A 23,737-nucleotide genomic window follows, 5' to 3' on the forward strand; every position below is an offset into this window, starting at 1 on the left:
ATATGGACTCATCACAGCTCAATGGCTGCACAAGCCTAGTGGCTGTAATGGATGGCTGGGGGATAGATGGTCTCATTAGCACTGCGGTCCTTTCAGGACTGAGTGTACTGCCAGGACCCAGGACAGGAACATTCTGTGCCTTCAGCGCACACCCACACAGAGCTTTCAATGAGGGGATTTATCTTCCCAGCCACAGCAAAACCACTGTAAAGACTAAACAAGGTGTCTGGCACTGGTCAAGACTTATGGAACCCCAAGGAGTAATGGGCTTGCCTCGTGGCTCAGATGGTAAAGAATCTGCCTGCAATGCAGGAGACCCGGGTTCCATCCCTGGGTTGGGAAGATGCCCTGGAGAAGGGCATGGCAACCCACTCCAGTATTCTTGCCTGGAGAATTCCACAGACAGAGGAGCCTGGTGGGCTACAGGCCACGGGGTCACCAAGAGTCACACGACTGAGCTACGAACACGTTCAACGTGTTCAGGGAATAAGCCTTTTTGTTTTTTGTCATCTTGATTATATTTTAAAAGTATACAAGGTCACAAAACTAGAGCAAGCTTTTGGCTTTTTAAATTTTTTTAAGCTAATTCTGTTCTTACATCAAAATATGCACCATTGGATATGTAAGCCGGAAACTTGAAATTAAAAAAAAATCGTATTTGAAACTGACCCACTCAACTCTCTAATTGCATATGTGAAAGGTCAAAATATTTCTTCTCAGAAGCACAAGTGTATCTGATTCACAGTTAGGAATGAGGTGAAGTGAATCAGTGAATTGTGGTTCTCATAACACTTATGTCATTAAGTTCGTAGAAAACAAGAGTTCTTCTTTGGGGAGTCAACCTCTTTGGAAGCGATCTAGAGAACTTTCTCTATTTTACACACACAAACAGCAGAGCTCCAAAGAGCTGATCTAAACCATCACTGCTCATCAACATCTTTTTATACAACGCCCAAGGTCAGGTTTGACTCTGGGAGCTTCTGACCCACAGTCTGGGACCTGCCGGGGGCTCTGCCTTTTAAAGAGACTCCAGAGAAGCTGCTGCTGAGCCCCTGGCTAAGAATGCAAGAAAGGAGAGGCCAGCTTTGGCTAAGAATGCAAGAAAGGAGAGGCCAGCTTTCTCTGAGGCTCTCGTCCCATCCCAGCCACCTCTCTCTCCTGAGAAGCACTTGGGGGCTGGATTCCAAGGTCACCACCAGTCACTGTGGCTTCTTTTTAATCCCTTAATGACGTCTGTATTATGAAATATACATATATACAGGAAAGTATCCAAAACCCCTAAGTACAGTGTAAGGGATAATAACTATGGTTAAATAGTAAATGTTAAAATGAATAGTAAATATCAAACCAAAAATAATAACAGAGTGATAATCAGCCGTATCCAGGTTGCCAACACCCACTCTCTCCACGCAGTCTGGGTGTCTACCTTGGATCTCTGAGCATTTTCACAAGTTTACAGAATCAGCCGATGTTAGGGGAAGAAGAAGGAAGGAGATCAATAGATGGGCTTATACTTCAAGGACGAGGGCAGAGCTGCCAACCCGCTGTGTGAGTAAATTCTCTCTCTTCCCTGGTTGGGAAGCTAAGAACCTGCATGCCATGCAGCACAACTGGGAATGAATAAATAAATAGAAATGAAACCTTACGGGGGCAATAAAGGGACCCATCCTTGATTTATTCACACCCCGCCTCAACAAAGACTTGAAGGGCTTTCCAAACAGATGAACTGACAGCTAGGGAAGCAGAAGGGAAAGGACAAGGCTGAGCAGAGAAAGAGGGTGAAATCAGCACACAGACGGGCCCACCAGGAGATGCTACGGAGTGTGAGAGGCAGAATACCCACTGGTTTTGAGCTTCCTGGTGGCCCAAGCAAAAATGGGAATACAAGCAGTCATACAAAGACAGACACATGCCAGCTGCTTAGGAATCAAGGGACTGAGTGTCTTCTAGGGTAGCAGGAGCCCCCACCCCCGGCCGCATCTCCCCATGGGCAGCGCACTCACCCGGTGTGTGTTGTTGATGACAATGGGGTCGGGGTTGCCGTAGTTGGGCGGGTTTGCATAGGGGTCATAGCCGAGCCGGGCCAGCATGGGGGCGATCTGGGCCATGTCCCTCAACACGTCTCCAGGGATGTGGCCAGTCCACTTGGAGAGAGCTTCCAGGTTCACGGGCTTGATGACCTGGTCTGTGGATCGTTCAATCCTGGGGAGAGAGGGCGAACTGGATGGGGTGTGGGCAGACCCAGGTGGCGCTGGGGCAGCAGGGAAGGTGGGGGGGACCTGGTTCTTGGAACCCACTCGGCTCCCCTAAACTCTGAGAAAGTGGGTGAGTCATCTGGCCTCAGCATACCTGCTCTGTACAATGGGTTTAAGAGCAGAGAGTGGGAAGCTGGCAGAAACACCATTTCAGTGGGGCTCAGATTCTTGACCTCCGTGACTTTTTATTTACATGACTAAGCTGGACGTGACCTTGACTTCTTCCTTGACCTCTATGACTTTTTAAAAATGACTTTTTATTTACCTAAGATGGGCTAAGATTTTGTTCTTGAGAAGTAATTCTAAAGCACTAACAGTAAGGTGAAGAGCCCCTGTGGTCACCGCTCCCAGTCCATCAGCTGCCTGCAGGGGCCCGACCATGGCATTCTGGAGTCTGCCTCTTCTTTCGGTCTGTTTTCTGTGCTTTTAAAAGCAGAGTGGCTAAGGGGCCAGACTGCCTGGGGGTGGGTGCCAGCTGTGTGACCTCAGCAGAGTGACTGAGCCTCTCTGAGCCTCAGTGTCCTCATCTATAAAATGGGAATCATTAACCTACCCTGCTGGGCTCTTCTAAGGAGTAAACAGGTTAATAATAAAAGAGCATCGGGTACATTCTAAGGTCTCAGTGTTAGAGTGCGCGCTCTCTCTCTCTCCCGCACGTATATACATAGAAAATCTATGGTTTTGCTTGCAGATTTAAACACAGAAGTTACATGCTATATATAGTACTGCTCTGTAGGCTTTTTTTTTTCCCCACTCACTCAATACCTCCTTCTTTTTCCATCCCCATAAGGTGGCCCTGGAGGTTGTTTCCAGTTTGCTGTTAGGATGAAAATGCCGTCATCTTACACATGCTTTCTCAGTCTCCCAGATAACAGGGTTACCACCTCATCTGATCATGATGGTCTTACTGCTTATATAGTTCAGGGGTTTCATAAGCTGGAGGGTGGGGAAGGATCGAGGACCTATTTCTAGATGCGTCCATCCCAACCAAGAGATAACTTGGGAACAAAAAACAGTCCAAAAAGATGGAGCAAAAGGAACTGGGATGGGGAGGGAGGGAGACCGGGGAGCGAAACAGGGTGGGATGATGGGGGCGGGGCATGGATATGGGGGCTACAGACTGATCCAAATCTCAACTCTAGCCAGCGTGTCAAAAGATCTCAAACACGGTTCTAGGTACTTTCACCATATAAACATCTCTGCCACAAGCAGTCTCGCCCCATGACGATCACCCACAAAGGCTGTTTTGCCATAAAAGATAAAATCACTTGCTGACGGTTACATGACAAGAGAAAATGATAATGTATCAGTTTCTACAGGTCCTTGGGTGAGCTAATCTAAGCCAGATTCTGTTAGAATTTTCACCGTGTTCAAGACACATCAGGAATCAAGTAACCATCCCATTTTGGGGGGATAGGAGGAGCTTGATTCTTCTTTTGCCTGTCTTTTTTTTTTTTAATTGAAGTATAGTTGATTTACAATGTTGTATTAATTTCTGGTGCACAGCAAAGTGATTCACTTACACATATATATTGAATACATATTCTTTTCCATATTCTTTTACTACGGTTTATTACAGGATATTGAGTATAGCTCCCTGCATTATACAGTAGGTCCCTGTTGCTTATTTTATATAGAGTAGCTTGTTTCTGCCAATCGCAAACTCTTAATTTATCCCTCCCGTTTCCCCTTTGGGGATCGTGCTTATTTCCTATGTCTGTGATTCTGCTTGTTTCCCAGCTTCATCTGCGTCATAGTCTAGATCCCACATACAAGTGATATCACTCGATGTTTGTCTTTCTCTGTCTGACTTACTTCACTTCCTACGATCATATCGAGGTCTAACTGGGTTGCTGCGAATGGCATCATTTCATTCTTTTTTTATGGCCGAGCAGTATTCCACTGTATATATGGGCCACATCTTTTCCATCCACCCATCTACTGATGGACACTTAAGTTGCCTCCACATCTCGGCTACTGTGAATAGTGCTACTGTGAACACGGCCCCCACTGTCCAATACTATGATAAATCTGGTAAAGACGGCAGGAGGGAGCAAACCACTGTATCTAAACTAGCTAAAGACCCATCATCAGCGCTCCCAAAGGCTTCTGTGAATCAGCAGCTGCCGCTTTCCCACGAGCCACAACTCGGTACCCTTTTGGTTTTGACAGGTGGGAGGGGTGACTGCTCAAGAGGACTTGCAGAACCTGATATGTTATCATTTCCTAGTACAAAGAAACCAAAACTGTCAGTCAACCAGTTATTTCATCTTTTACAGCAAAATACTCACTGCAGAGATGTTTACGGCAAAGAAACCCAACCCGATCCAACGTGTGCCTGGCCTCTACCACACCCCTTGTGTCTACAGGACTTTACGGGACAATCACATAGCCGCATCCCAGGCCAGGGATGGGAGCTGTGCTTATCATGAGTCAGTAACCAAACTGTCCCAGAAAGGGAGATGTTAAACAGAATATGGTGATTGTGTTGTGGAATATTATACAGCCATTCAAAGTGATGTCACTGCAGAGTGCTGGGGGCTCATGGGAAGTGTCCCAGACACAAGGTGAAGAGAGTTTACAGAGGAACCTGCCCAGCAGGACTCTGGTTTCATTCCCTGACCAAGGACCAGCAGGCCACAGGTCAAAATCGGGGTCGGGGGAGGATTATGGGTGGTTTTCCATTCCTGTTTTATGTACGTTCCCAACTTCCTGCCGTCAGGATGTATTCCTTTGGTCATATGATGTTGTGTCAGGATGATTTACAAAATCCCAGCTCCAGCACCAGCTGTGGGGGTGTCCAGTCCATGGGCACTTTTACTGCCAGAAGGAGAGCTGCTGAGCTCTGCTCAGGGCTCCGGAGCTCCTGGAGACAGGGCCTGGGAGGGCCCAGACGTTAGAGAGACAGGAGGCGTTGTCCCAGGAAGGACCGGTCTTCCACTGGGCTCTTAGGGATGCTCGCACCTGAGCAGGATCCAGGCATGGGAATGGCACATTCTGGCCCTGCCCTGTCCCAGGGTCTCAGGAGAGGGAAGAGGGTCCCAGTCATGGACACCTTGAGAGAACAGGGCCTGGAGTCCAACAGGTGTGAGTTTGAACCCTGGCACCACCTCTTGCTAGGCCAGTAACTTTCCTGAGATTCCGCTTCTTGATCTATAAAATGCGGTTAAGAGCAGTTCTTATGTCCAAGTTTGCTGTGAAGATGAGGGCAATAATGATGGTTGGGGGCTTAACTCAGTGCTGGGCACACAGCAGGCGCTCAATAAGAGCAAAGGCAAGGCCAGTGGGGATGCCACCAAAAGCAAGATCAACACTAAAATGAAGGTAATGGGGATTAACAGCACCTAAGAGATACCACCCCATCTGAAGTTCACACGTGAACAAAGGTGGACGGATTCTATCCCCACGCTACCGATGAGGAAATGGAAGCACAGAGAGGTTGAATCCCCTGCTGAAGGTCACACAGCTAAAAAAGGACGGGGCTGGGACTTGAACCCAGACAGCCCGGTCCCAGAACCTGTCCTCTCAACCTTTATCAACAACAGCTGATTACACAAAGCCCATGGACGTGGTGAGGAGGGACTGCCCCCTTTTGGAGGGGGCTAATAAAACTGAGGTTTCAGAGAAGTCCAGCAACTTGCTCAATGCCACACAGCTACCGGGAGGGAGATGTGGATCAGAGCTCTGCTCTTAACCACTGGTCGTCTCAGATCTCTGTTACAACAGAGGTGGTTCAGAGAGGCACAGTGACCAGCCCTAGGCCACACAGCAGAAGGTGGGGGCTCCACTCACTTGGACAGGGAGACGCCGCCCGGCTTGCCGATGAGGTCCTCGTGGTGCAGGACAGCGTCGCTCCAGGCGATGCCCAGGAAGTCGAGGATGACCTTGAGGGAGCGCCGAGGGTGTAGCACCAGCTGCTCGTAGTACACGGGCAGGCACTTGTCCCTGCCCACCTCCATGCACTGCGCATACATAACCTCGATGGCCTTGTTCCACTTGGTGAGGCAGTCGCGGTAGCTGCTGAGGTCGAAGCCAGCGATGGTGACCTTGCGGGTGATCATGGAGTGCACTGAGGCCCGGCCGTCGCGCACCATGAGCAGGAACTTAGAGTTGGGGAAGAGGCGCGACAGGTAGACGGAGGACTTGAGCGTGAAGGGGTCCTTGTTGCAGAGCACACGGGCCGGCTCGCCGTGCTTGGCGATCACCTCCAGGATGAAGGCCTGCATGGCGGCGTCCAGCACCTCGTCCGTCACGCCCGCCTCGTCCAGCCGCAGCTTCTCCCGGCCCGACTTGGACCAGGCCTGGCGCATGGCCAGCACGCGTGGGATGATGCGGGTCTCCTCGCCGCAGCGCACCTCGGGGTGCGCGTCCAGCATGGCCCGCATCAGCGTGGTGCCGCTCCGGGGCACGCCCCCGACGAAGATGAGTGGCATGGCCTTGCCGTAGCGGTACTCCACGTGGTCTGCGCCCACCATCATCAGGTCCTCCTGCTCGGGCCGCATGGTCCGCCGGGGGCCCCGCGGGCCCCCTAGCACCGCCTGGCACTCCAGCACCCGCTGCCCCAGGTGGACGGCCAGCACCAGGGCCAGGGCCAGGCCGGCTGCCAGCAGCGCCCTCCGCACCGACAGGCGCATGCTGGGCCCGGGGCGGGGGGCGCGCTTCAGGGGCAGGCGGGCGGGAGCCCTGCGGCGCTCACATCTGGGGAGACAGAGAGATACAGGGCGGGGCGGGGGGGGGCAGTCAGGGAGGCCGGCGCTTTGCCATCCAGACCCCGACAACAGCCCACGAGGATGCTGACACCCACAAGAGGAAAGTATGATGAGCCCGGCTCTGTGCTGGGCAGGTCCTCCCTCTTAACTCGGGAGATCCAACAACCCTCAGGGGAGTCGCTATTACTACTCCCAGGGCCCCTGAAGGCCTAGTTCAAATCCCTCCTCCCCACTTCCTAGTTGGGGGACCCTGCCCAGTCCCCGTAACCACTCAAGGCCTCAGTTTCCCCGTCTGATATATGGCAAGTGAGTGACAGTCGCTCCGCCACGTCAGACTCTTTGCGACCCCACGGACTATATATAGCCTGGCAGGTTCCTCTATCCATGGGATTCTCCCGGCAGGAACAAATGGAAAGAGGAATCGTTTTTTTAAAAATGGACTTTCTTGAAAGACAGTTATGTGAAATTCTCCAAAATGTGAACATACTAAAAGCCCTAGAATATCACATTTCAGGAGCACAGTCATTTGATAAGGAAGAGGGTTTTGCCTGTTTTTACTCACAGCTGTCTTCTCAGCCCCTAGCGCAGTGCCTGGCTCCTAGTGGGTGCCCAGTAAATATTTATGGAACGTGCCTGGGTGGAATGAGTGGGGCCCGGGGTAGAGCGAGTGCTAGGAAGTGATATCAGCAGAGACAGGAGGAAGCCAAGGTATGGAGGGGCTATTCACAGTCACCCGGCTGGGAAGCGGCCAAGCTGCGGTCCGTGATGGGGACCCTGGGCAGGGGTTAGGAGCCGGGTCTGTGTCTGCTCTGAGCGACCGCCATCTGCCTGTGCAGGAGATGCTTTTCAGAAGCTGCAAAACATCCTGGGGCCTAGGCTTCTTCCAGAATCACTGTCCATTCATTCAGCCTTCCCTCAATCAATGCTTAGGAAACAATGAAAGGTGCCAGGCTGGAGGCCGGAGGCAGGACAGTGGACAAGACAGCCGGGCCTCTGGCCTCAAGGAGCCTATGTCCCAGCAGTGGATGGAGATGATTCACAAGCTCTGGCCAGACTACAATACCAGCTTCCAAGGAAATGAGCTGGACACCATGAGCAGGATCAAGAAGGGGCAGGAGGAGGGAAGTCAAGGAGGACTTCTTGGAGGAGGTGACGTTCAAGCTGAGACCCGGAGGAGGAGCTGGCTATGTGAAGATGTGAGGGAAGGGGTGGGGGGCTCCAGGCAGGGGGAACAGGGACAGCCGAACTCCAGGATCGGGGAGGATTTAGGGTGCTCAAGAACCTAGGAGAGGAGGCTGCTGGGGCCAGAGGGGAGGGAGGGGGGAGATGGGGAAGGAGCTGGACTTACTCTCAGGGCAGCCCCTGCAGACAGGGCCTGCATGGGTGAGAATGGAGGCAAGGAGGTCAGTGAGGAGGACCCTGCCCGCATTCCAGGGAGACTCAGGGATGTGTAGACTGTGCGGGTAATGTGGGAACAGGGGGAGGGAATGATACGGGACCTGAACCTAGCTCCTTACCCCTTGTAAATGTCACTGTGAAAGTTGATCAGACCCAACGCCAATGCTGTAGGTTAGGCACTGGTCTTGAAAAGCAGGGGTCCACCCAGCCCAGCCCCTCCCCCTTCTCCAGTCACTCAATCGTCACATTTACCCTCCTCCCCCGTTCACTCTCAAGGTCCTTTGATTATGCAACCTCAGCTCAGAAGGTGCAGACTCAGATGCTGGAGAGGCAGCCCTCCTCCAGCCACCCTAGCTCTTCTCCGTGTCACCCCCACTGGGTTTCAGAGCCTTTGTTTCCTCTCTCACCTCTTTCTAGAATCAAAGTGAAGCTCGAGGCCTCTGGGCATTCGAGGAATCAGACAGACCTGGGTTCAGATCCCAGCTCCGCCACTTCCTTTGCGGCTGTGTGAGCTCGGGCAACAGACTCCACCTCTCAGAGCCTCATCTGTAAAATGGGTCTAAGAGCGTCCACCTCGAAGGGCTGAACAGTAAACAGCCTCTAAGAACTTAAGAATGTGCCCAGCACATACAGAGCACTTGAAAGAATATTAGCCATGATCACTGGTTATTCATTCATTCCAACATTTCATGAGTTCCTACTGTGTGCGGGAGTCGGGCTATGGAGCTAAGAGACACAGACTCGGCTCTTCATGTCTACTTGGACTATGGACCCACATCAGGTAGGGGGTTATGGGTTCTACCTGTGTAGGTGCGGGAGGGCTGCCTATAGGAGGCAGCCTTCCTGCTGCGTTATGAGCAGTGGACAGGTGGTGTTTTGAATAGCTGGGTGGAGCAGAGATAGAAGGGAATAGCCAGGGCAAAGTCACAGGCAGGAGAGAACCTAGCATGATGGGAGGCGGGGTGGGGTTTGGGTGGGTGTTCAGCTGAAACCACTGGAGGCCCTGGTGTGCAGCTGGACCAACCCTCCCACAAGGGCTTGGACTACCTGGGGCCCCTCAGGCCACAGCAAGTGGAAAACAGACATCAGGGTGAAAAAAACACACCATCTGAGGCCGAGGCTCGAAACTGCTGAGAGGCCCTGGCATTTCCTGGCCATGTGGCTTTGGGAGAGTCACTTCCCCCATCTAAGCCACAGTTTCCTCAGCTGCAAAGAGGGGTGGGTCCGCTGACCTCAAAGGCTGCCATGAGGGTTCTAGAAGCAACTGACAAAGTGAGTCTCACCTGGGGGTCGCTGGCTTCACTGAGCACTGGAAAATAGCTGGGGACCCTCTTCCAAGACGCACAAGCCTACCGTAAATTGTTGGCAGTTCATGGGTACACTGGATTCAGGGTTGAGGTAGGGAAATCTAATGCTACTTTTTGGGCAGAGGCAGACTGGACAGGCACAAAGTCACTCAGAAATCCCTCCGAGGTGCCCTCAGCTTCATTAAATGCTCAGTGAAATTCTGACTGTAGCCCTGAGACTAGAAATCTGCCAAAGATGATTATTTCAGTGTCAATGGCCCTGGTGGAGTGTCAGTCACACTTTAGCTAGAATTAGTGCACTCGCCTTTTCTTCCTGACACTTGGTGGGGAGGGAGAGACTGCAGCTTAGGGAACAGAAGAGGGGACGATTTAGGAAAGTGGTTTCCAGAAAAGACAGACACACTGTGCCTGCCACTGTGAGTGTGGGTGTGTGTGTGCACGCATGCATATGTGTGTCCTCTTGAGCTTACGTGTGGAGTTGGAAGTGATCCGGATACTAAATACCAGGGGGGAAAGCCTGTATGAAGGGACAGACAGAATTTTTAAGCTGTTATCAACTCCCGAGTTTTGCTTAATGCTGAGCAGTCATCTGGCTATAGCGCTTTAAAACAAAGCCCGGAGTTGTGTATTTTTTACACTTACTGAGCACATCCTCAGCTAAAGTTTATTTCACGCATCACCTAGGGGGATCCCCTCTGCCACCTCTGGGTGGAGCATGCCTCCCGCTCAGCAAGCAGCTCAGAAAGCGGAGGCCACTTGCCGGAGACAGGTCAGGGTCAGATTAGGGGCTGAGGCCACGCTGTTCACGGTCCTCAGAGAGGACCCAGCAAGGGGCTCATCTCTGGGCCTGTCTCTGCCACTGGGAGAAGACAGCTCAAAGTGGGAAGGTAAGACATGAGCAGGAGACAGCAAAGTCCAGCAGGGCAGCTTGAGAGGCAAAGGCAGGGCGACTTGGCAGAGAGAAAGCCGCTGGGAACCCAAGAGGAAATGGTAGCTTCCAAACCACCCAGAACCACAGACCCCATCCACTCCAGGAGGGGCCAGTGGGCCCGGCCCAGGGACCAAGGCCTGCCTTCCACTGCCTACCATGCAGCCAAACTCCATCAAGGGCAGTGAAGTCAGGGGCTAAGAGCCTCAGACTCAGAGTCCTGCAACCCCGGGTTCAAATCCAGCCCCTACCACTTGGAGCTGGATAGCCAGACGAGGGACCTCAGCCCTCTGAGCTTCGGTTTTCTCCTCTAGCAAAGGTGGGCTGATAAGAACCTTTTCTCGGGGAGCTATTATGAGATGTGGGGAGCTTTTGTGTGAGGCGCTGAGAAAGCACGCCAAGAATGCTGCTGCTGGACACTGGAGAGGGGGGAGGTGTTTAGGTTCTGGCCGCGCCTTGAATCGGCTCAGTGATGCTAGGTAAGTCCCTGCCCGCCCAGCAGTAACATTTCCCTACGCGATGAGGCCTGCCCTCTCCACGCTGCCGGGGTCCAGCTTGGTCAGGCACTGGGTTTCTGACAGAGAGTGACCTGGCGGAGTCTCATCAGCTGCCCGATCGTGGAGGCTGGGCTGTGGGGGTGCCAAGGGTTTTCTGAGGAGAAGCGGGGACTCTGGGGGCCCTTGGGGGAGCACTCACCTTCCCTGGACATGCTCATCCCTGGGCTCTACTGCTTGTGGCTGCTCGCCAGGACGGTCCACCAGCTGAGCCCTACGGAGGCAGAGGAGATGCTGCGTTAGGCCTGTGTGCTACGCGGAGGGGCTGGGTCCCCCAGAGGGGCGGAGGAGGGGTGCTGGGCTTCACCCCACAGTGGTCTGGGGCAGCAGGTAAGTACCCTGGCAAATGAGCAGCAGAGCAGGGACAGGCCACTGCAGGCCAAGATGTTCAAGCTGGGGTCTAAATCCACCAATTCAGCTAGGGAATGAACTGGCCCACTTCGCAGGCAGCAAGGTATGGGCTGAGAATCTCAGCAGCAGTGGGTCTCTGCCTATCAGGCCCTCCCTTCTTCCTGGCCCAGGGGCCTTGGACCTCAGGGAAAGTAAGTATCACAAGACGCAACCACCACCGCCACTATACCTACCTCTAATCACCATCTGGGACTGCTGGGTACAGTCGAACAGGCTGTGCACTGCCCAACTCCAAAGGGCACTGCGCACCCCGTCTATGATACGGCGCCCCCTGGAGTTGAACAATGCCTTGCTCTCACCACCTAACATGAACTAAACGCCTACTATGTGAGAGTGTGTGTGTGTTCGGTTGCTCAGTTGTGTCCGACTCTTTGTGATCCTGTGGACTATAGCCTGCCACAAGGCACCATGTGAGTCCTTGTGCCATTAAATCCCCCAACGAGGAAAGGATGATGCTCCCAACTTTGTGAAGTGAGAAAATGACAGCCAGAGGAAGAGCAACTAACTCGGGGAACCAGGGTGACCATCCAGGTCTCTGAGACTCTGACGCCCAGCTCTTAACTGCATTTAAACCAATAGGGCCATGGACTCAATGGGGGTCTGGGGTGAAGGCGGATTGTTAGTCCAATTCTCACCTCCTCCCATTTTACAGATGGGAAAACTGAGGCTCAGGAGCAGCTATCATTTCACAGACTCACTTCTCTTCTCTTAGTCCCATCCCAGGAGGTGGGGGAGGAGGGAAGAGGGTTGGTGGTGGTTAAGGACGCAGCTCTGCAGTTGGATGACTCTCTGACGAGGTAGACTGTTGTTCTTCTGACCCTCAGTTTTCCTTTTCTGTAAAATGGGCTGTTGGGAGGTTCAAACAGCGTAATAGCAAATACTCAAAAATCTCAGCAATTATTAATACACTAGGAGTAGGCTGTGACTCTGTTCTTGGGGGCCTCTCTCTCTTCCTATTCACTTACTCTTTGCTTCTACTTTTTCCTATCCCTGAAATACCAACCTGATTAGTGTATCTAAACCCGGAAGGAGGACGGTTCCCAGCCCCTGCCCCTCCTCCCAGCTACTGAATACACAGGCCTGGCGTTCCCGAGGCATGGGCGGCCAGTGAAGAGAGGCCTGGCTCCTGGAACAACAACAACAAAAGCACCATTAGGGATGAGGGCCCTTGAAGCTCTTCCGGAGACCAGATGGCTCCAGCCCAGCTGCCCTCAGGCAGCCCTTGAAAGGCCAAGAGAGTTCCAGAGACCTGCCAGGAGGGCAGCTCCCACGGCCCCCTTCAGGGTCGGGGGACGGGCAGTCAGGGCCTTTGATCACTGAAGAGCTGCGACTCCAACATGACGCACTAGCCATCCACGGGTCACAATTTAAGTTAAAATTAAATAAAATTTAAAATTCAGCTCCTTGTTGACACTGGTCACATTTCCAGAGCCCAGAGGCCCCCTGGGGGCTACCATACTGGCCACGGCAGATTTAGGATGGGGTCAGCACGTGATGACCCTTGGGTCGAATCCACCTGTCAGCCTGTTTTGTGAGGCCTGTGAGCAAGGAGTGATCTTGACTTTTTTTTTTTTTAAGGGAAAGACGAGGAAGAGGATGAGTTGGGAGGGGAGAGGAGAAGCAGCAGCAATAAGAAAAACGGTTTTGCAAAACCTGAAATATTTACTCTCTGGTCACTTATTAAAAAGGGCTTCCTAGGTGGTACAAGTGGTAAGGAACCCGCCTGCCAAGGCAGAAGACCTCAGAGACGTGGGTTCGATCCCTGGGTTGGGAAGAGCCCCTTGGAGGAGGGCACGGCAACCCACTCCAGTATTCTTGCCTGGAGAATCCCACTGACAGGGGAGCCTGGCGGGCTACAGTCCATAGGGCTGCAGAGAGTTGGACACGACTGAGGTGACTTGGCACGCACGCATGCACGCACGCATTTACAGAAACAGTTTGCTGAGCTCGACTATTCCTATCATTCACCCAAAGGTCTACAGTCCCGCCCCTATATATAACGAGTTCCATTCCCAGTATGCATTCAAAAGTCCAACAAAGTTAGCCTCGGGATCCCAGCTCATACAATGGGCTATACCACTGCTGCTTCTAAGCCTGCTTCCAGACATCCCAGGCTTGAAATAGACATGCTGAACCCCTGGACCCTGTACAGTACTGAACGATAAGGTGAACAAAAGCACAACCACGTGTAAAGGATGCACACACGTGACTGTATGCCAGACACTAACCTAAGTGGCTGGACACGCGAACACGGTTCATATCTTTGAAAGCGTGGAAGTTCGTCTGTAGGGGACTTGCTGTCGGGCACAATGGAGACTCAGGAGACACAGTGAGAGCTTCCTTGGTGGCTCAGGGGTGAAGAATCCGCCCGCCAGTGCAGGAGACAGAGGTTCGGATTCGGGAAGATCCCACGTGCTGCGGAGCAACTAGGTCCGCTGGCCGCAACTACTGAGCCTGTGCTCTAGAGCCCACCGGCCACTGAAGCCCGTGCGTCTAGACCCGTGCTCCACAGCAGAGAAGCCACTGTGATGAGAAGCCTGCGCCCCGCAAGGAAGAGTAGCCCCCACTCACCGCAACTAGAGAAAAGCCCTCGCAGCAGCAAAGACCCAGCACAGCCAAAGATAAATAAAATTATATAAAGAAGATACATGAGAGGCGTGGGGAGGAGGCAATGAGCCCTCCTTTTCTCGTAGGAAGAACATCAGAATTTATTGAGCGCCACTGTACACCTAACCCTAGACCAAGGGCTTTCCACGCCTCTACCTCATTTTAGCCTCACAACAGCTCAGTGGCAGGGTGGAGCAGGGAGGGGGTTCTCCAATTTACGACGACAAAAGGCCCATGGGGGTGCAGGGTAAGCACAACTACACCAAAAAGCAAATCCGCCACATCAATCGAGCCAATCAGCAAACACAAACTCCAGGTAAGAAGACAGGGGTGGTAGGCGATAGTATTTTCCCCCGAACACATACGTTCATGGTGCTGTTCTATGGTTTTGATCTACAGAATAAAACAACCAGTATTTTTTTTTTAATCCTATACCAGCCACAGTAGTGGGGGTCAGACTGAAGGGGCTCCAATCCTGGCTCCACCAGTTACTGGCGGTGTGACCTTGGCAAGTCACTTAACGTCTCTGAGCCTCAGTTTCCTCATCTGTAAAATGGGGACGACAATACCTTCTAGGAGGCTCACGTGAGACACCCGGGCCCTTGAAATGTGGCCAGTGTAAATGTGGAAGTAGCCTCATAGGAGTCCTGGGAAGTATACATAAGTTAGAAAATGTTAGAACAGAGTCTGGCACGTAGAAAGTGTGCTTTACTAAGAGGGAAAGCCAGTTTCTAAATCTGGCTCTGTCTTCATGATGACATGGCTCAGAAGATGGGCCAGCAGTGAGGATGAGCAAAGACTTCACATCACTCTCTTTCCACTGACCCATGGGCTGCCCTGAGTGACCACCGGAAGCAAGGGGAGGGGGCGGCGATGGACCATCTTCAAGACACCTTCAGGCCTGGACTCATTCATTCCACAAATGTTTACTGAGCACCTACTATGCTCGGAAGTAGATGTTGCAACACATCAGGGGTGGCACCCCAGGGCCCCTGCCCTCACGGAGATGACGTTTTGGCACAGAGCCAGGAAACCAGCATGCCAGATAACTGCATCCGTGACTGTGATAAATGGTGATCCCCGAGGTGGGAGGGGGAGACGTGCCCCAAGGCGCCAAAGCTCAGCAGATCAAGAGGTTCCCAAACTGGGGCCGGGGGGAGGGCTGGAGCACAGGACGCCAGCTCAGGGGGCAGGTCATGGCACTTATAAGAGGAGCCTTGAAGGGGTACCTGGTACCCCCGTGCCGGAGCTCAGCCATCAGCCTTGCAAGCCCTCTCTGTGGGAACCAGCTCCCAAGCATTCCATCACCATGGAGACCACCTACCCCTCTCTGGGGCCCACTGACCTTACCACCCCAAGCCTCCAAGGAGATTCGGGGAGACTGGGGTTCCCCCTTCAGGATCCCTGGGGATCAGAGACCTCTGACCTGCTCTGGAGGGAAGCCAGCCAAGTAGAGCCTGCCAGAATCCAGCGGGGCAAGAGGAAGAGGCAAAAAGGATAATTCTGAGGCTTTAAGGGGTGAGGCTTGAGCATAAGAAACACGTGGGGTGATTCAAGAGAGAAGAAAAGGCAGGCAGGTGAGCGGCCTTAGAAATATCAGCTCATACAAGCCCTTATTGTATGCCAGGTACTGAGCTGAGAGCTTCACATATATCAGAGCTTTAGCCTCACTAGCCCTGCGCATGGCCCCATCTGACTCTCCCGTATTAACCATCTCTTCACTGATCCTCAGAGAGGTGAGTTCACCTGGGCAAGGCCACACAGCAGGTTAGCACAGGAGCTAATAGGAAAACCCAAATCTCTCTCCAGAGCCCATGATCCTAGACCTGAGTTTCCTCATTCATCCCACAAATGTTTACTGAGCTTTGCATTTTTTTTTTTTTTTACCTAAATCAATCAAAGCAGGGCCCATGCCTGCCCCCCTGCCTCCATCTTGGAGGCCCAGTTCAGCACCCTGTTGGCATAAGCTCAGGGTGGAGGGTCACATCCGAGCTCTTGCACTCAGACGTCAGGGGTCCTGCTTGCGGAGCCTCAGTACTGCCATCTGAGAAATGGGCGTTAACACCTGGAACAAAGAGTCGCGAGGAATTCCTTAGCATCACCGCACCCAGCACACATGTGCAAAAACGCTAGCATTGACTATGATCACTGTCACCACAGCACGGGGAGGAAGACTGGAGGGAACCTGGAGACAAACAGGCCAGTAGTTTGGCGAGGCAGGGTCAGCACACTTCTGTAAAGGGCCAGGAAAGCCAATGATTTTGGCCCCGTGGGCCAGAGGGCCTGTCAGGGCTCAACAGACCACTTGGCCTCTGTGCTATGAAAGCAGCCAGAGAAATACACGTGGCTGGGTTCCAGGCAAGACTATTTACAGCATCAGGCAGTGACCTTGATGTGCCCCTCAGACGATCGTGTGCGAAGGCCCGGCTCTGTCTGAACTCCCAGGGGAACTGGGACAAACCCACAAAACGCAGATGCAGTGGGTCACCGTGGAAGCTGGTGTATATTTGGGCTGGAACAGCCAGGGGTAAGACTCAGGCAGCCGGCCTCTGGTGAGAAAAATGGACAACTCGAGAAAGTATTTTTTAAAAGAGATGCATGCGTGTATATGGGATCATCCGCCGTCTGGTCTGTCACCAAGTAAAGATTTAAGGAGAGAGACCTGTGTGTGCCTGGCCCTTTGATGTGCATTTTGCCTCTAAAAACAACCTGTGGAGCTGAGGGAGGCACTCTTATTAGCCCCAGTCGACAGAGGGGGAAACTGAGGCTCAGAGAAGCGAAGAGCTCAGGGAAAGGTCACACAGAGAGCACCGAGCTCAGCCTGCAGTGGAGCCAGCTCTGTCTGACCCGAGGCCAAGCTCTTTAACCATCACCCCCAAAGACCTGCCCTGCTCAACACATAGATAGGGACCATGCGTGTCCACGGTCAGGCAGCTGCCTGGGGCAGCGACTGGCTCGGCCTCCCAGCTCCAGGGCTGCAGCCTTGCCTCCAGCGTCTCGCGCGGCCCCGGCTCGGCTCTGTGCTTCCTGTTTGGGAACACACAGGCCCGGCTCGATAAAGAGTATAAACAGGAAAAGGCCAGGGTGACCTTGCAGGGCCCGGGGCTTCCTGCGCCCGCATGGCACACACACACCTACACACCCACACCCAAGCTTGTCTCCACTCCTCTGCCTGGAAGCGTCCAGAAGTAGGGGAAGGGGCGCGGGAGGATCAGCACACCAGGCTCTGAGCCCTGGTTCTGGTGATCACTAGCAACGCAGCCCTGGCTGGAGCAGAGGAAGTAGGCAGCCGTGTTACACAACTGAGCCTAAACCGGGCCTCAGTTTGCTCATCTGTGAACTGGGGATGCTAACACCCCAGGATTAAACAAAAGAACTGACGGCTCTGAGCTTTGCTACTGCACCACTGTTATTTCCTCCCTTTAAGGTGGTTCAAAACTTCCACGCATCAGAATTACCTGAAATTGTTAAAAGACAGGTTCTTGGGGCCTGCTCCCAAATAATCTGATTTGGAAGTTATAGAGTTCTCGAGCTCTGCGCCTCCCCTGGCTCTACAAATCCCTACATGGGGCACTGGATTTGGCATTTGAGGACTATTTACTGGCCGGGCAGTGCAATGGGCCCAGTGTGGGGGCCAAAAGCCAGACAGGTCCAGGAGCAATCTAGGCTCACTTAGGAAGCAAGTACGGAGAAGCAGAAAGGAAACCAGTTATAGTCTGGCTAAGAACACACTGATGAAGATCAGTGACGCAGTCACCTAGCCGGCACAGACAGATTAAATAAACAAATATACATATTTTAAAGAAATTTTAAAAGAAAATGTTAACATTAAAAAAAAAAAAGAAGTGTGGAGGGCAGTCAGGGACCAGAGTGGGGTGACCTCAGCACACACGGCCCCAGGGGAAGCAGAACAAGGCGTCTACGTCTCCCAACACCCCAGGTGTGCACCTGCCGCGGCTCCAGGCCCCTGGTGGCGTGCTCGCCTCTCCCCAGCCCTCAGTTTCCTCATCTGTAAAATGGGGCCAGCACCTCACCAGCAAGGGCTGTGGTGAGGATTCAGGTGAGATGCAGGCTTACCCATGAGAAGATAAGAGCAGGTGACGCTGCCGCCCTTTGGTAATTATGGGTCCCATGCAAATCCGAGAGAAGGAAGCAGCCATGGCGGGGGTGGGGATGAGGGGGGGTGGTGGGCAAGAGGGTGGGGAAAGGAGGTCAGCAGGCTCCAGGAAGGCCAAGCAAGGAGCTTGGGGTTTATCCTGAGGGCAGCAGGAAGTGGCGAGTGCCGGTGGGACTGAGGGGGCGTGGGCTTTTTCTAGTATGAGATGGCTTAGAAGCTGAGGGCAGGAGGCCAGGCGAGAAGTGCCAGGGGGCCCAGGGACCACCTCAGAGGAGACGTGATGGAGGACAGAGTGGAGGAGGGGGCCCAGAGGCCAGATGGTCTGGGCTGCAGGAGGTGACTCGGAGACCCCACTCTAGCCTCAGCTCACAGCCTTTCTTCCCCTGGGTCTCATCGGCCTCTCCATCAAATGACAGCAAGGGGTCTGCGTGGTAGGTAGGGCGGGGTGAGGAGACGAGCGAACCACTGCCCTGGACCGCAAAACTTACAGGGGCATCCCCCAAACTCAGTATTCAGGATCGACAATGTTTAAATGCAACATTTACAAATGCCAGCCATATGCAGAGACGTGGATGGACCGAGGGACCGACAGAGAGAGCAAAGAAAGACAGAAAGAGAGAAACAAGTATCATATATCAACACATGTATGTGGAATCTAGAGAAACGGTACAGATGATCTTATTTGCAAAGCAGAAATAGAGACGCAGGTGCAGAGAACAAATGTACGGACACCAAGGGGGGAAGAGGGGAGGAATGAACTGGGAGGCTGGAATTGACATATACACGTGCGTGCTCAGTCGTGTATGACTCTGTGACCCCATGGACTTGCAGCCCACCAGGCTCCTCTGTCCATGGGATTTCCCAGGCAAGAATACTTGGAGTGGGTTGTCATTTCCTTCTCCAGGGAATCTTTCAGACCCAGGAATCAAACCCAAGTCTCCCGTGACTCCTCACTGGAAGGAGGATTCTTGAGCACTGAGCCACGCTACTATGTATAAAATAGATAACTAATGAGACTACTGTAGAGTCAGGGACCTCTCCTTGGTACTCTGTGGTGTCCTAGATGGGAAGGAAATCCAAAAAAGAGGATTTATATACATATACACATATATATAAATATGTGATACATACATGTGGGATACACATATATATGTGAATGGCTGATTCACTTTGCTGTACAGCAGAAACACAACATTGTAAAGCAACCATATGCCAATTAAAAAAAAAACTGCCAGAAAAACACAATGACAAAGGAAACATCACATTTTTAAATAGGATAAATAATGGTGCTAGCTAAGTTGTATTAGAGCCTGAGGCAGAAGGAAAACAAATCAGTAGTACTAATCCTGTCTTTATTTAAAATGTTGACATTGTTCATCATGGATATCTTTTTAATCAATTTAGATGTTTTTTTGGGGGGGTGTGTAATAGCTTCACTGATACTGAATTCACGTATCATACAAGTCACCTATTTAAAGTGTATAATTCAACGGTTTTAAGTGCGTTTACGGAGTCATGCTAACACTTCCACAATCAATTTTCGAGTATCTTCATCAGCCCAAGGAGAAGCCCCGTGCTCGAGCGGCACCCCAACCCCCTCCTCCCCCCAGCCCCTGGCAGCCACTCTGTGACTTTTCCTCTTCTGACCATTTCAGATAAACGGAAAAACATAATACAGGGTTTTTAGCTGCTTTGCATTTAGTATAATGTTTTCAAGGTTCATCCATTAGTTTGGGTTTTTAAAATTTGCATTAAAACAGTACTTATCTTTATTGCTGAGCTCTGGGGCACTTTCTTAAATTCTGTACCCGAGTCCAGTCCCTCACATGCTTAATCTCAGGCCTGGGTTTAGGGGTTCTCTCTAGACCAAACTCAGGTTTCTGCAAACCTCAAGTTGAGAGCACAGTTCTGTTCACACTGTACCCACAAAGCCCCCAGCCTGGACAGCAGAGGCTGCGAGGTGCGCCTTGTAGAACCCACGTGGAGTGGCGGAGTGGCTCCATTAAGCCCCACTCCCCTGGAGAGACTCTAACTTCACTTGCCCCCAGAAACCCCACTGTGACGTCCGCTCTTAGAGGAGCATTTATTGAGCTCTGGCTGTATACGTCACAGGTCACCTACCCACACACCAGGTTCAACTGACAGCCCCTTCATTCCCTTTCCTTGAACAGTCACGGCGCAGCCCCCTCGACAAAACAGGGCCTCTGAGAACACGGGTGGCGAGCACATGGCAGGGTGGCCAAGGAATCAAAGGCCTGGGTGGAGGGCTGGGAAGGGCCTAGGGCCACATCCCGCTCTGCAGGACGGGCCAGGAGATCTGGGACAGGGTAACGTCAACAGCCTCAGTTTTCCCATTTGTAAAATGGGGCTGAACTGCCTGCCTCTGAGAGTTGGTGTGAGGACCACTGAGGCAAGTGCTTAGGGCAAGACCTGGCAGCAGGAGGATTTCAGTAAACGCCAACTCTTAATTTATCATCTCTAATTAGATGCTAATTAAACATTCCACAATACAACCATTACAGACATGTATATGACCATAAGAAAGAAGGATTCGTTATCCTGCAGGTGATCTGGGACATGATGTTTGGTGATAAAAAAGCCTATCCGATTCTATTCTGATAAGTAAATACTCCAGAAAGGTATGCCCTAAACTGCTAAATGGAGCTTCATCTATTTCTCTTTTTCTCCCGTCTGAATTTTCTAACTATTCTACAGCAGATATATATTAATGGTGTGATATAAAAGAATGGAAAAATGAAATTGGGGTGATTTCTAGGTTTATTGCATAATGTTGAGATTTTGAGCCTTGGAATGTTGAGCCGGCCTTGGAGAAAGCCCAGTGAAAGCCCAGAGAAGAGAGTCTGCCCAAGGTCACACAGCAAGGTCATGGGGCAGCCAGGCCTGGGTCTTGCTTTTCAGAAACCCTGAGCCAGGCTCCTCTCTGCCAACTTGAGTCAGTTCAGTCCAGTCGCTCAGTTGGGTCCGACTCTTTGCAACCCCATGGACTGCAGCACGCCAGGCCTCCCTGTCCATCACCAACTCCTAGAGTTTACTCACTCATGTCCATCAAGTCAGTGATGCCATCCAACCATCTCATCCTCTGTCATCCCCTTCTCCTCCTGCCTTCAATCTTTCCCAGCATCACGGTCTTTTCAAATGAGTCAGTTCTTTGCATCCGGTGGCCCAAGCATTGGAGTTTCAATGAATATTCAGGACTGATTTCCTTTAGGTTTGACTGGTTGGATATCCTTGCTGTCCAAGGGACTCTCAAGAGTCTTCTCCAACAGTGCAGTTCAAAAGCATTGATTCTTCGGTGCTCAAGCTTTCTTTATAGTCCGACTCTCACATCCATACGTGACTACTGAAAAAACTATAGCTTTGACTAGATGGACCTTTGTTGGCAAAGTAATCTCTCTGCTTTTTAATATGCTGTCTAGCTTGGTCATAACTTTTCTTCCAAGGAGCTGGTTCATTCTCCTGTAAGAGGAGGGAGGCTGGCCCCCTGGTAAACAGTCTGGCCCTGGGGCTTCCCTGGTGGCTCAGGAGGACACAGGTTCGATCCCTGATCCAGGAAAATCCCAAATACAACTAAACCTGTGTATGCCACAACTTCTGAGCCTGTGCTCTTGAGCCCGGGAACCGCAACTACTGAAGCCCATGTGCCTTGGGGCCCGTGATCTGCAGCAGGAGGGGCCCCCACAATAAGAAGCCATGCACCACAAGCTCAGAGCAGCCCCCGCTCAATGCCAACTAGAGAAAAGCCCATGCAGCAACAAAGACCCAGCACAGCCAGATTTAAAATAAATAATATTTTTTTTCCCCAAAAAAAGAGGCTGGCTCTGGAGTCAGGCTGCAGAGCCTAGTGGCGCCATGAGCTACATGACCTGGGCAAGGCACTTAACTTTCAAAAGCATCAGTTTCCTCCTCTGTACGATAAGGCTCAGACACGCAGCAGTACCAAAGGGCTTTTGTAAAGAGTTAAAAACGATAAGGCGAGTAAAGAACTTTGTATCAAACAGTAGGTACTCTAGGCCTTATTATTACCATGACCAGTATTTGTGTTTGGAATCTAGCAGCGTCACAGAGGATCTTCTGCAGGACATGGAATGCTAACTCAACAGGCGCAGGATGGAAATTTCAACTTGGGCACTAGGGAGCCATGGCAGGTGTTTGAGCAGGAGAGGAGCACAGGGCTGGCGGCCAGTGCCCACCTAGGGGGACCGTCTCTGCCAAGGGCCTCCATCATAGGCTCCACAACCGTGGCAGTCCTCCCAGAGCTGCTTGGCCAAACCACAACAACTCCCACTGGGTACAGTCTTGCCGCCTCCAGCCATGCCCACTTCCTGGGTGCCAGCTGGGCTGGTGAACACCAAGTGATCAACAAGCTGGGGGGTGTGAGACAGCCCACACAGCCTCATGTGTGATGACCAGGAGGCCCAAAAGCCTGGAAGGGGCCACAGGGTGGCAGAGGAGGGCCCCTATATCACAGCCATGAGGACTGATGTCCACTCAAGCTTAGTCCTACTCTGCTGTGTGACCTCAGCAAAGTCCCTGTCCATCTCTGAGCTCGAGTGTGCCCTTGTGCAAAGAAGATCCTGGCTGCTCCGTATGCTTTGGGGCTGCCACACAGCTAACAGCAGTGGTCCTCTCCGTCTGCTTCAGGTGGGGACTCTCACTAACTCCTGGCAACCCCCAAAGTGGGTCCTTGGGCTATTTCTGTTTTGTAAGCTGACTTAATTACTCAGGTCAAAGTTACAACCTCTATATTTAACAGTAACAGAGAACAGGATTTGCCTGGTGGTCCAGTGGCTAAGACTCCACGCTCCCAATGCTGCTTTGGGGCTGCCACACAGCTAACAGCAGTGGTCCTCTCCGTCTGCTTCAGGTGGGGACTCTCACTAACTCCTGGCAACCCCCAAAGTGGGTCCTTGGGCTATTTCTGTTTTGTAAGCTGACTTAATTACTCAGGTCAAAGTTACAACCTCTATATTTAACAGTAACAGAGAACAGGATTTGCCTGGTGGTCCAGTGGCTAAGACTCCACGCTCCCAATGCGGGGAGCCCGAGTTCGATCCCTGGTTGGGGAATTAGATCTTGCATGTCACAGTGTAGCCAAATAAATAAATATTAAGAAAAAAATACTAGAGAAGGATTAAGTGTCCTGGGAGCAAAATCTGCAATTCCGTCCTCTTCCGTCTTTTAAGAGGTAAACGCTGTCGATCACTGTGGGGAGGAACCCCCCATACACACCTGCTTTCTGTGAGGTTACAGCCAAAGTCATATCTGAATGGAAACCACACGGGGCCTGTCCCCCACCCTCCCAGACACCCATCCTTTCATTCTTCCATTCCCACTTGCCTCCTTCCAGCCACACACTGTCCGACTGCACCAGGGGATCTCAGTGGGGCTGATTTGGAGGGACCGAACAGCAGTGTCTGGACATAGAGTCTG

The 23,737-nt window shown here is 52.0% G+C and overlaps 1 protein-coding gene across 6 annotated transcripts in view; it reads right to left on the reverse strand.

Annotated features, from left to right (window-relative positions):
* Nucleotides 1-23,737, reverse strand: part of TPST2 (tyrosylprotein sulfotransferase 2) — a 54,168-nt gene that overhangs the window by 8,403 nt on the left and 22,028 nt on the right. For 5 of the 6 annotated variants that reach the window (XM_086346055.1, XM_086346059.1, XM_086346057.1 and 2 more), the window contains 3 exons: nucleotides 11,294-11,365; nucleotides 6,048-6,953; nucleotides 2,004-2,202 (listed from right to left, as the gene is read on the reverse strand). In XM_086346055.1, the coding sequence (XP_086202181.1) occupies nucleotides 2,004-2,202; nucleotides 6,048-6,889 (1,041 nt within the window). In that variant the 5' untranslated portion in view covers nucleotides 6,890-6,953; nucleotides 11,294-11,365. Of the gene's footprint in view, nucleotides 1-2,003; nucleotides 2,203-6,047; nucleotides 6,954-11,293; nucleotides 11,366-12,197; nucleotides 12,409-23,737 lie in introns of all 6 variants that reach the window. The other variant, XM_086346056.1, reaches the window with a different exon arrangement.

The sequence above is a fragment of the Bos grunniens genome, chromosome 17 (assembly GCF_055505025.1).
Source record: "Bos grunniens cultivar Pamir isolate PY7600 chromosome 17, Bosgru_T2T1.0, whole genome shotgun sequence".
Classification (NCBI taxonomy): domain Eukaryota; kingdom Metazoa; phylum Chordata; class Mammalia; order Artiodactyla; family Bovidae; genus Bos; species Bos grunniens.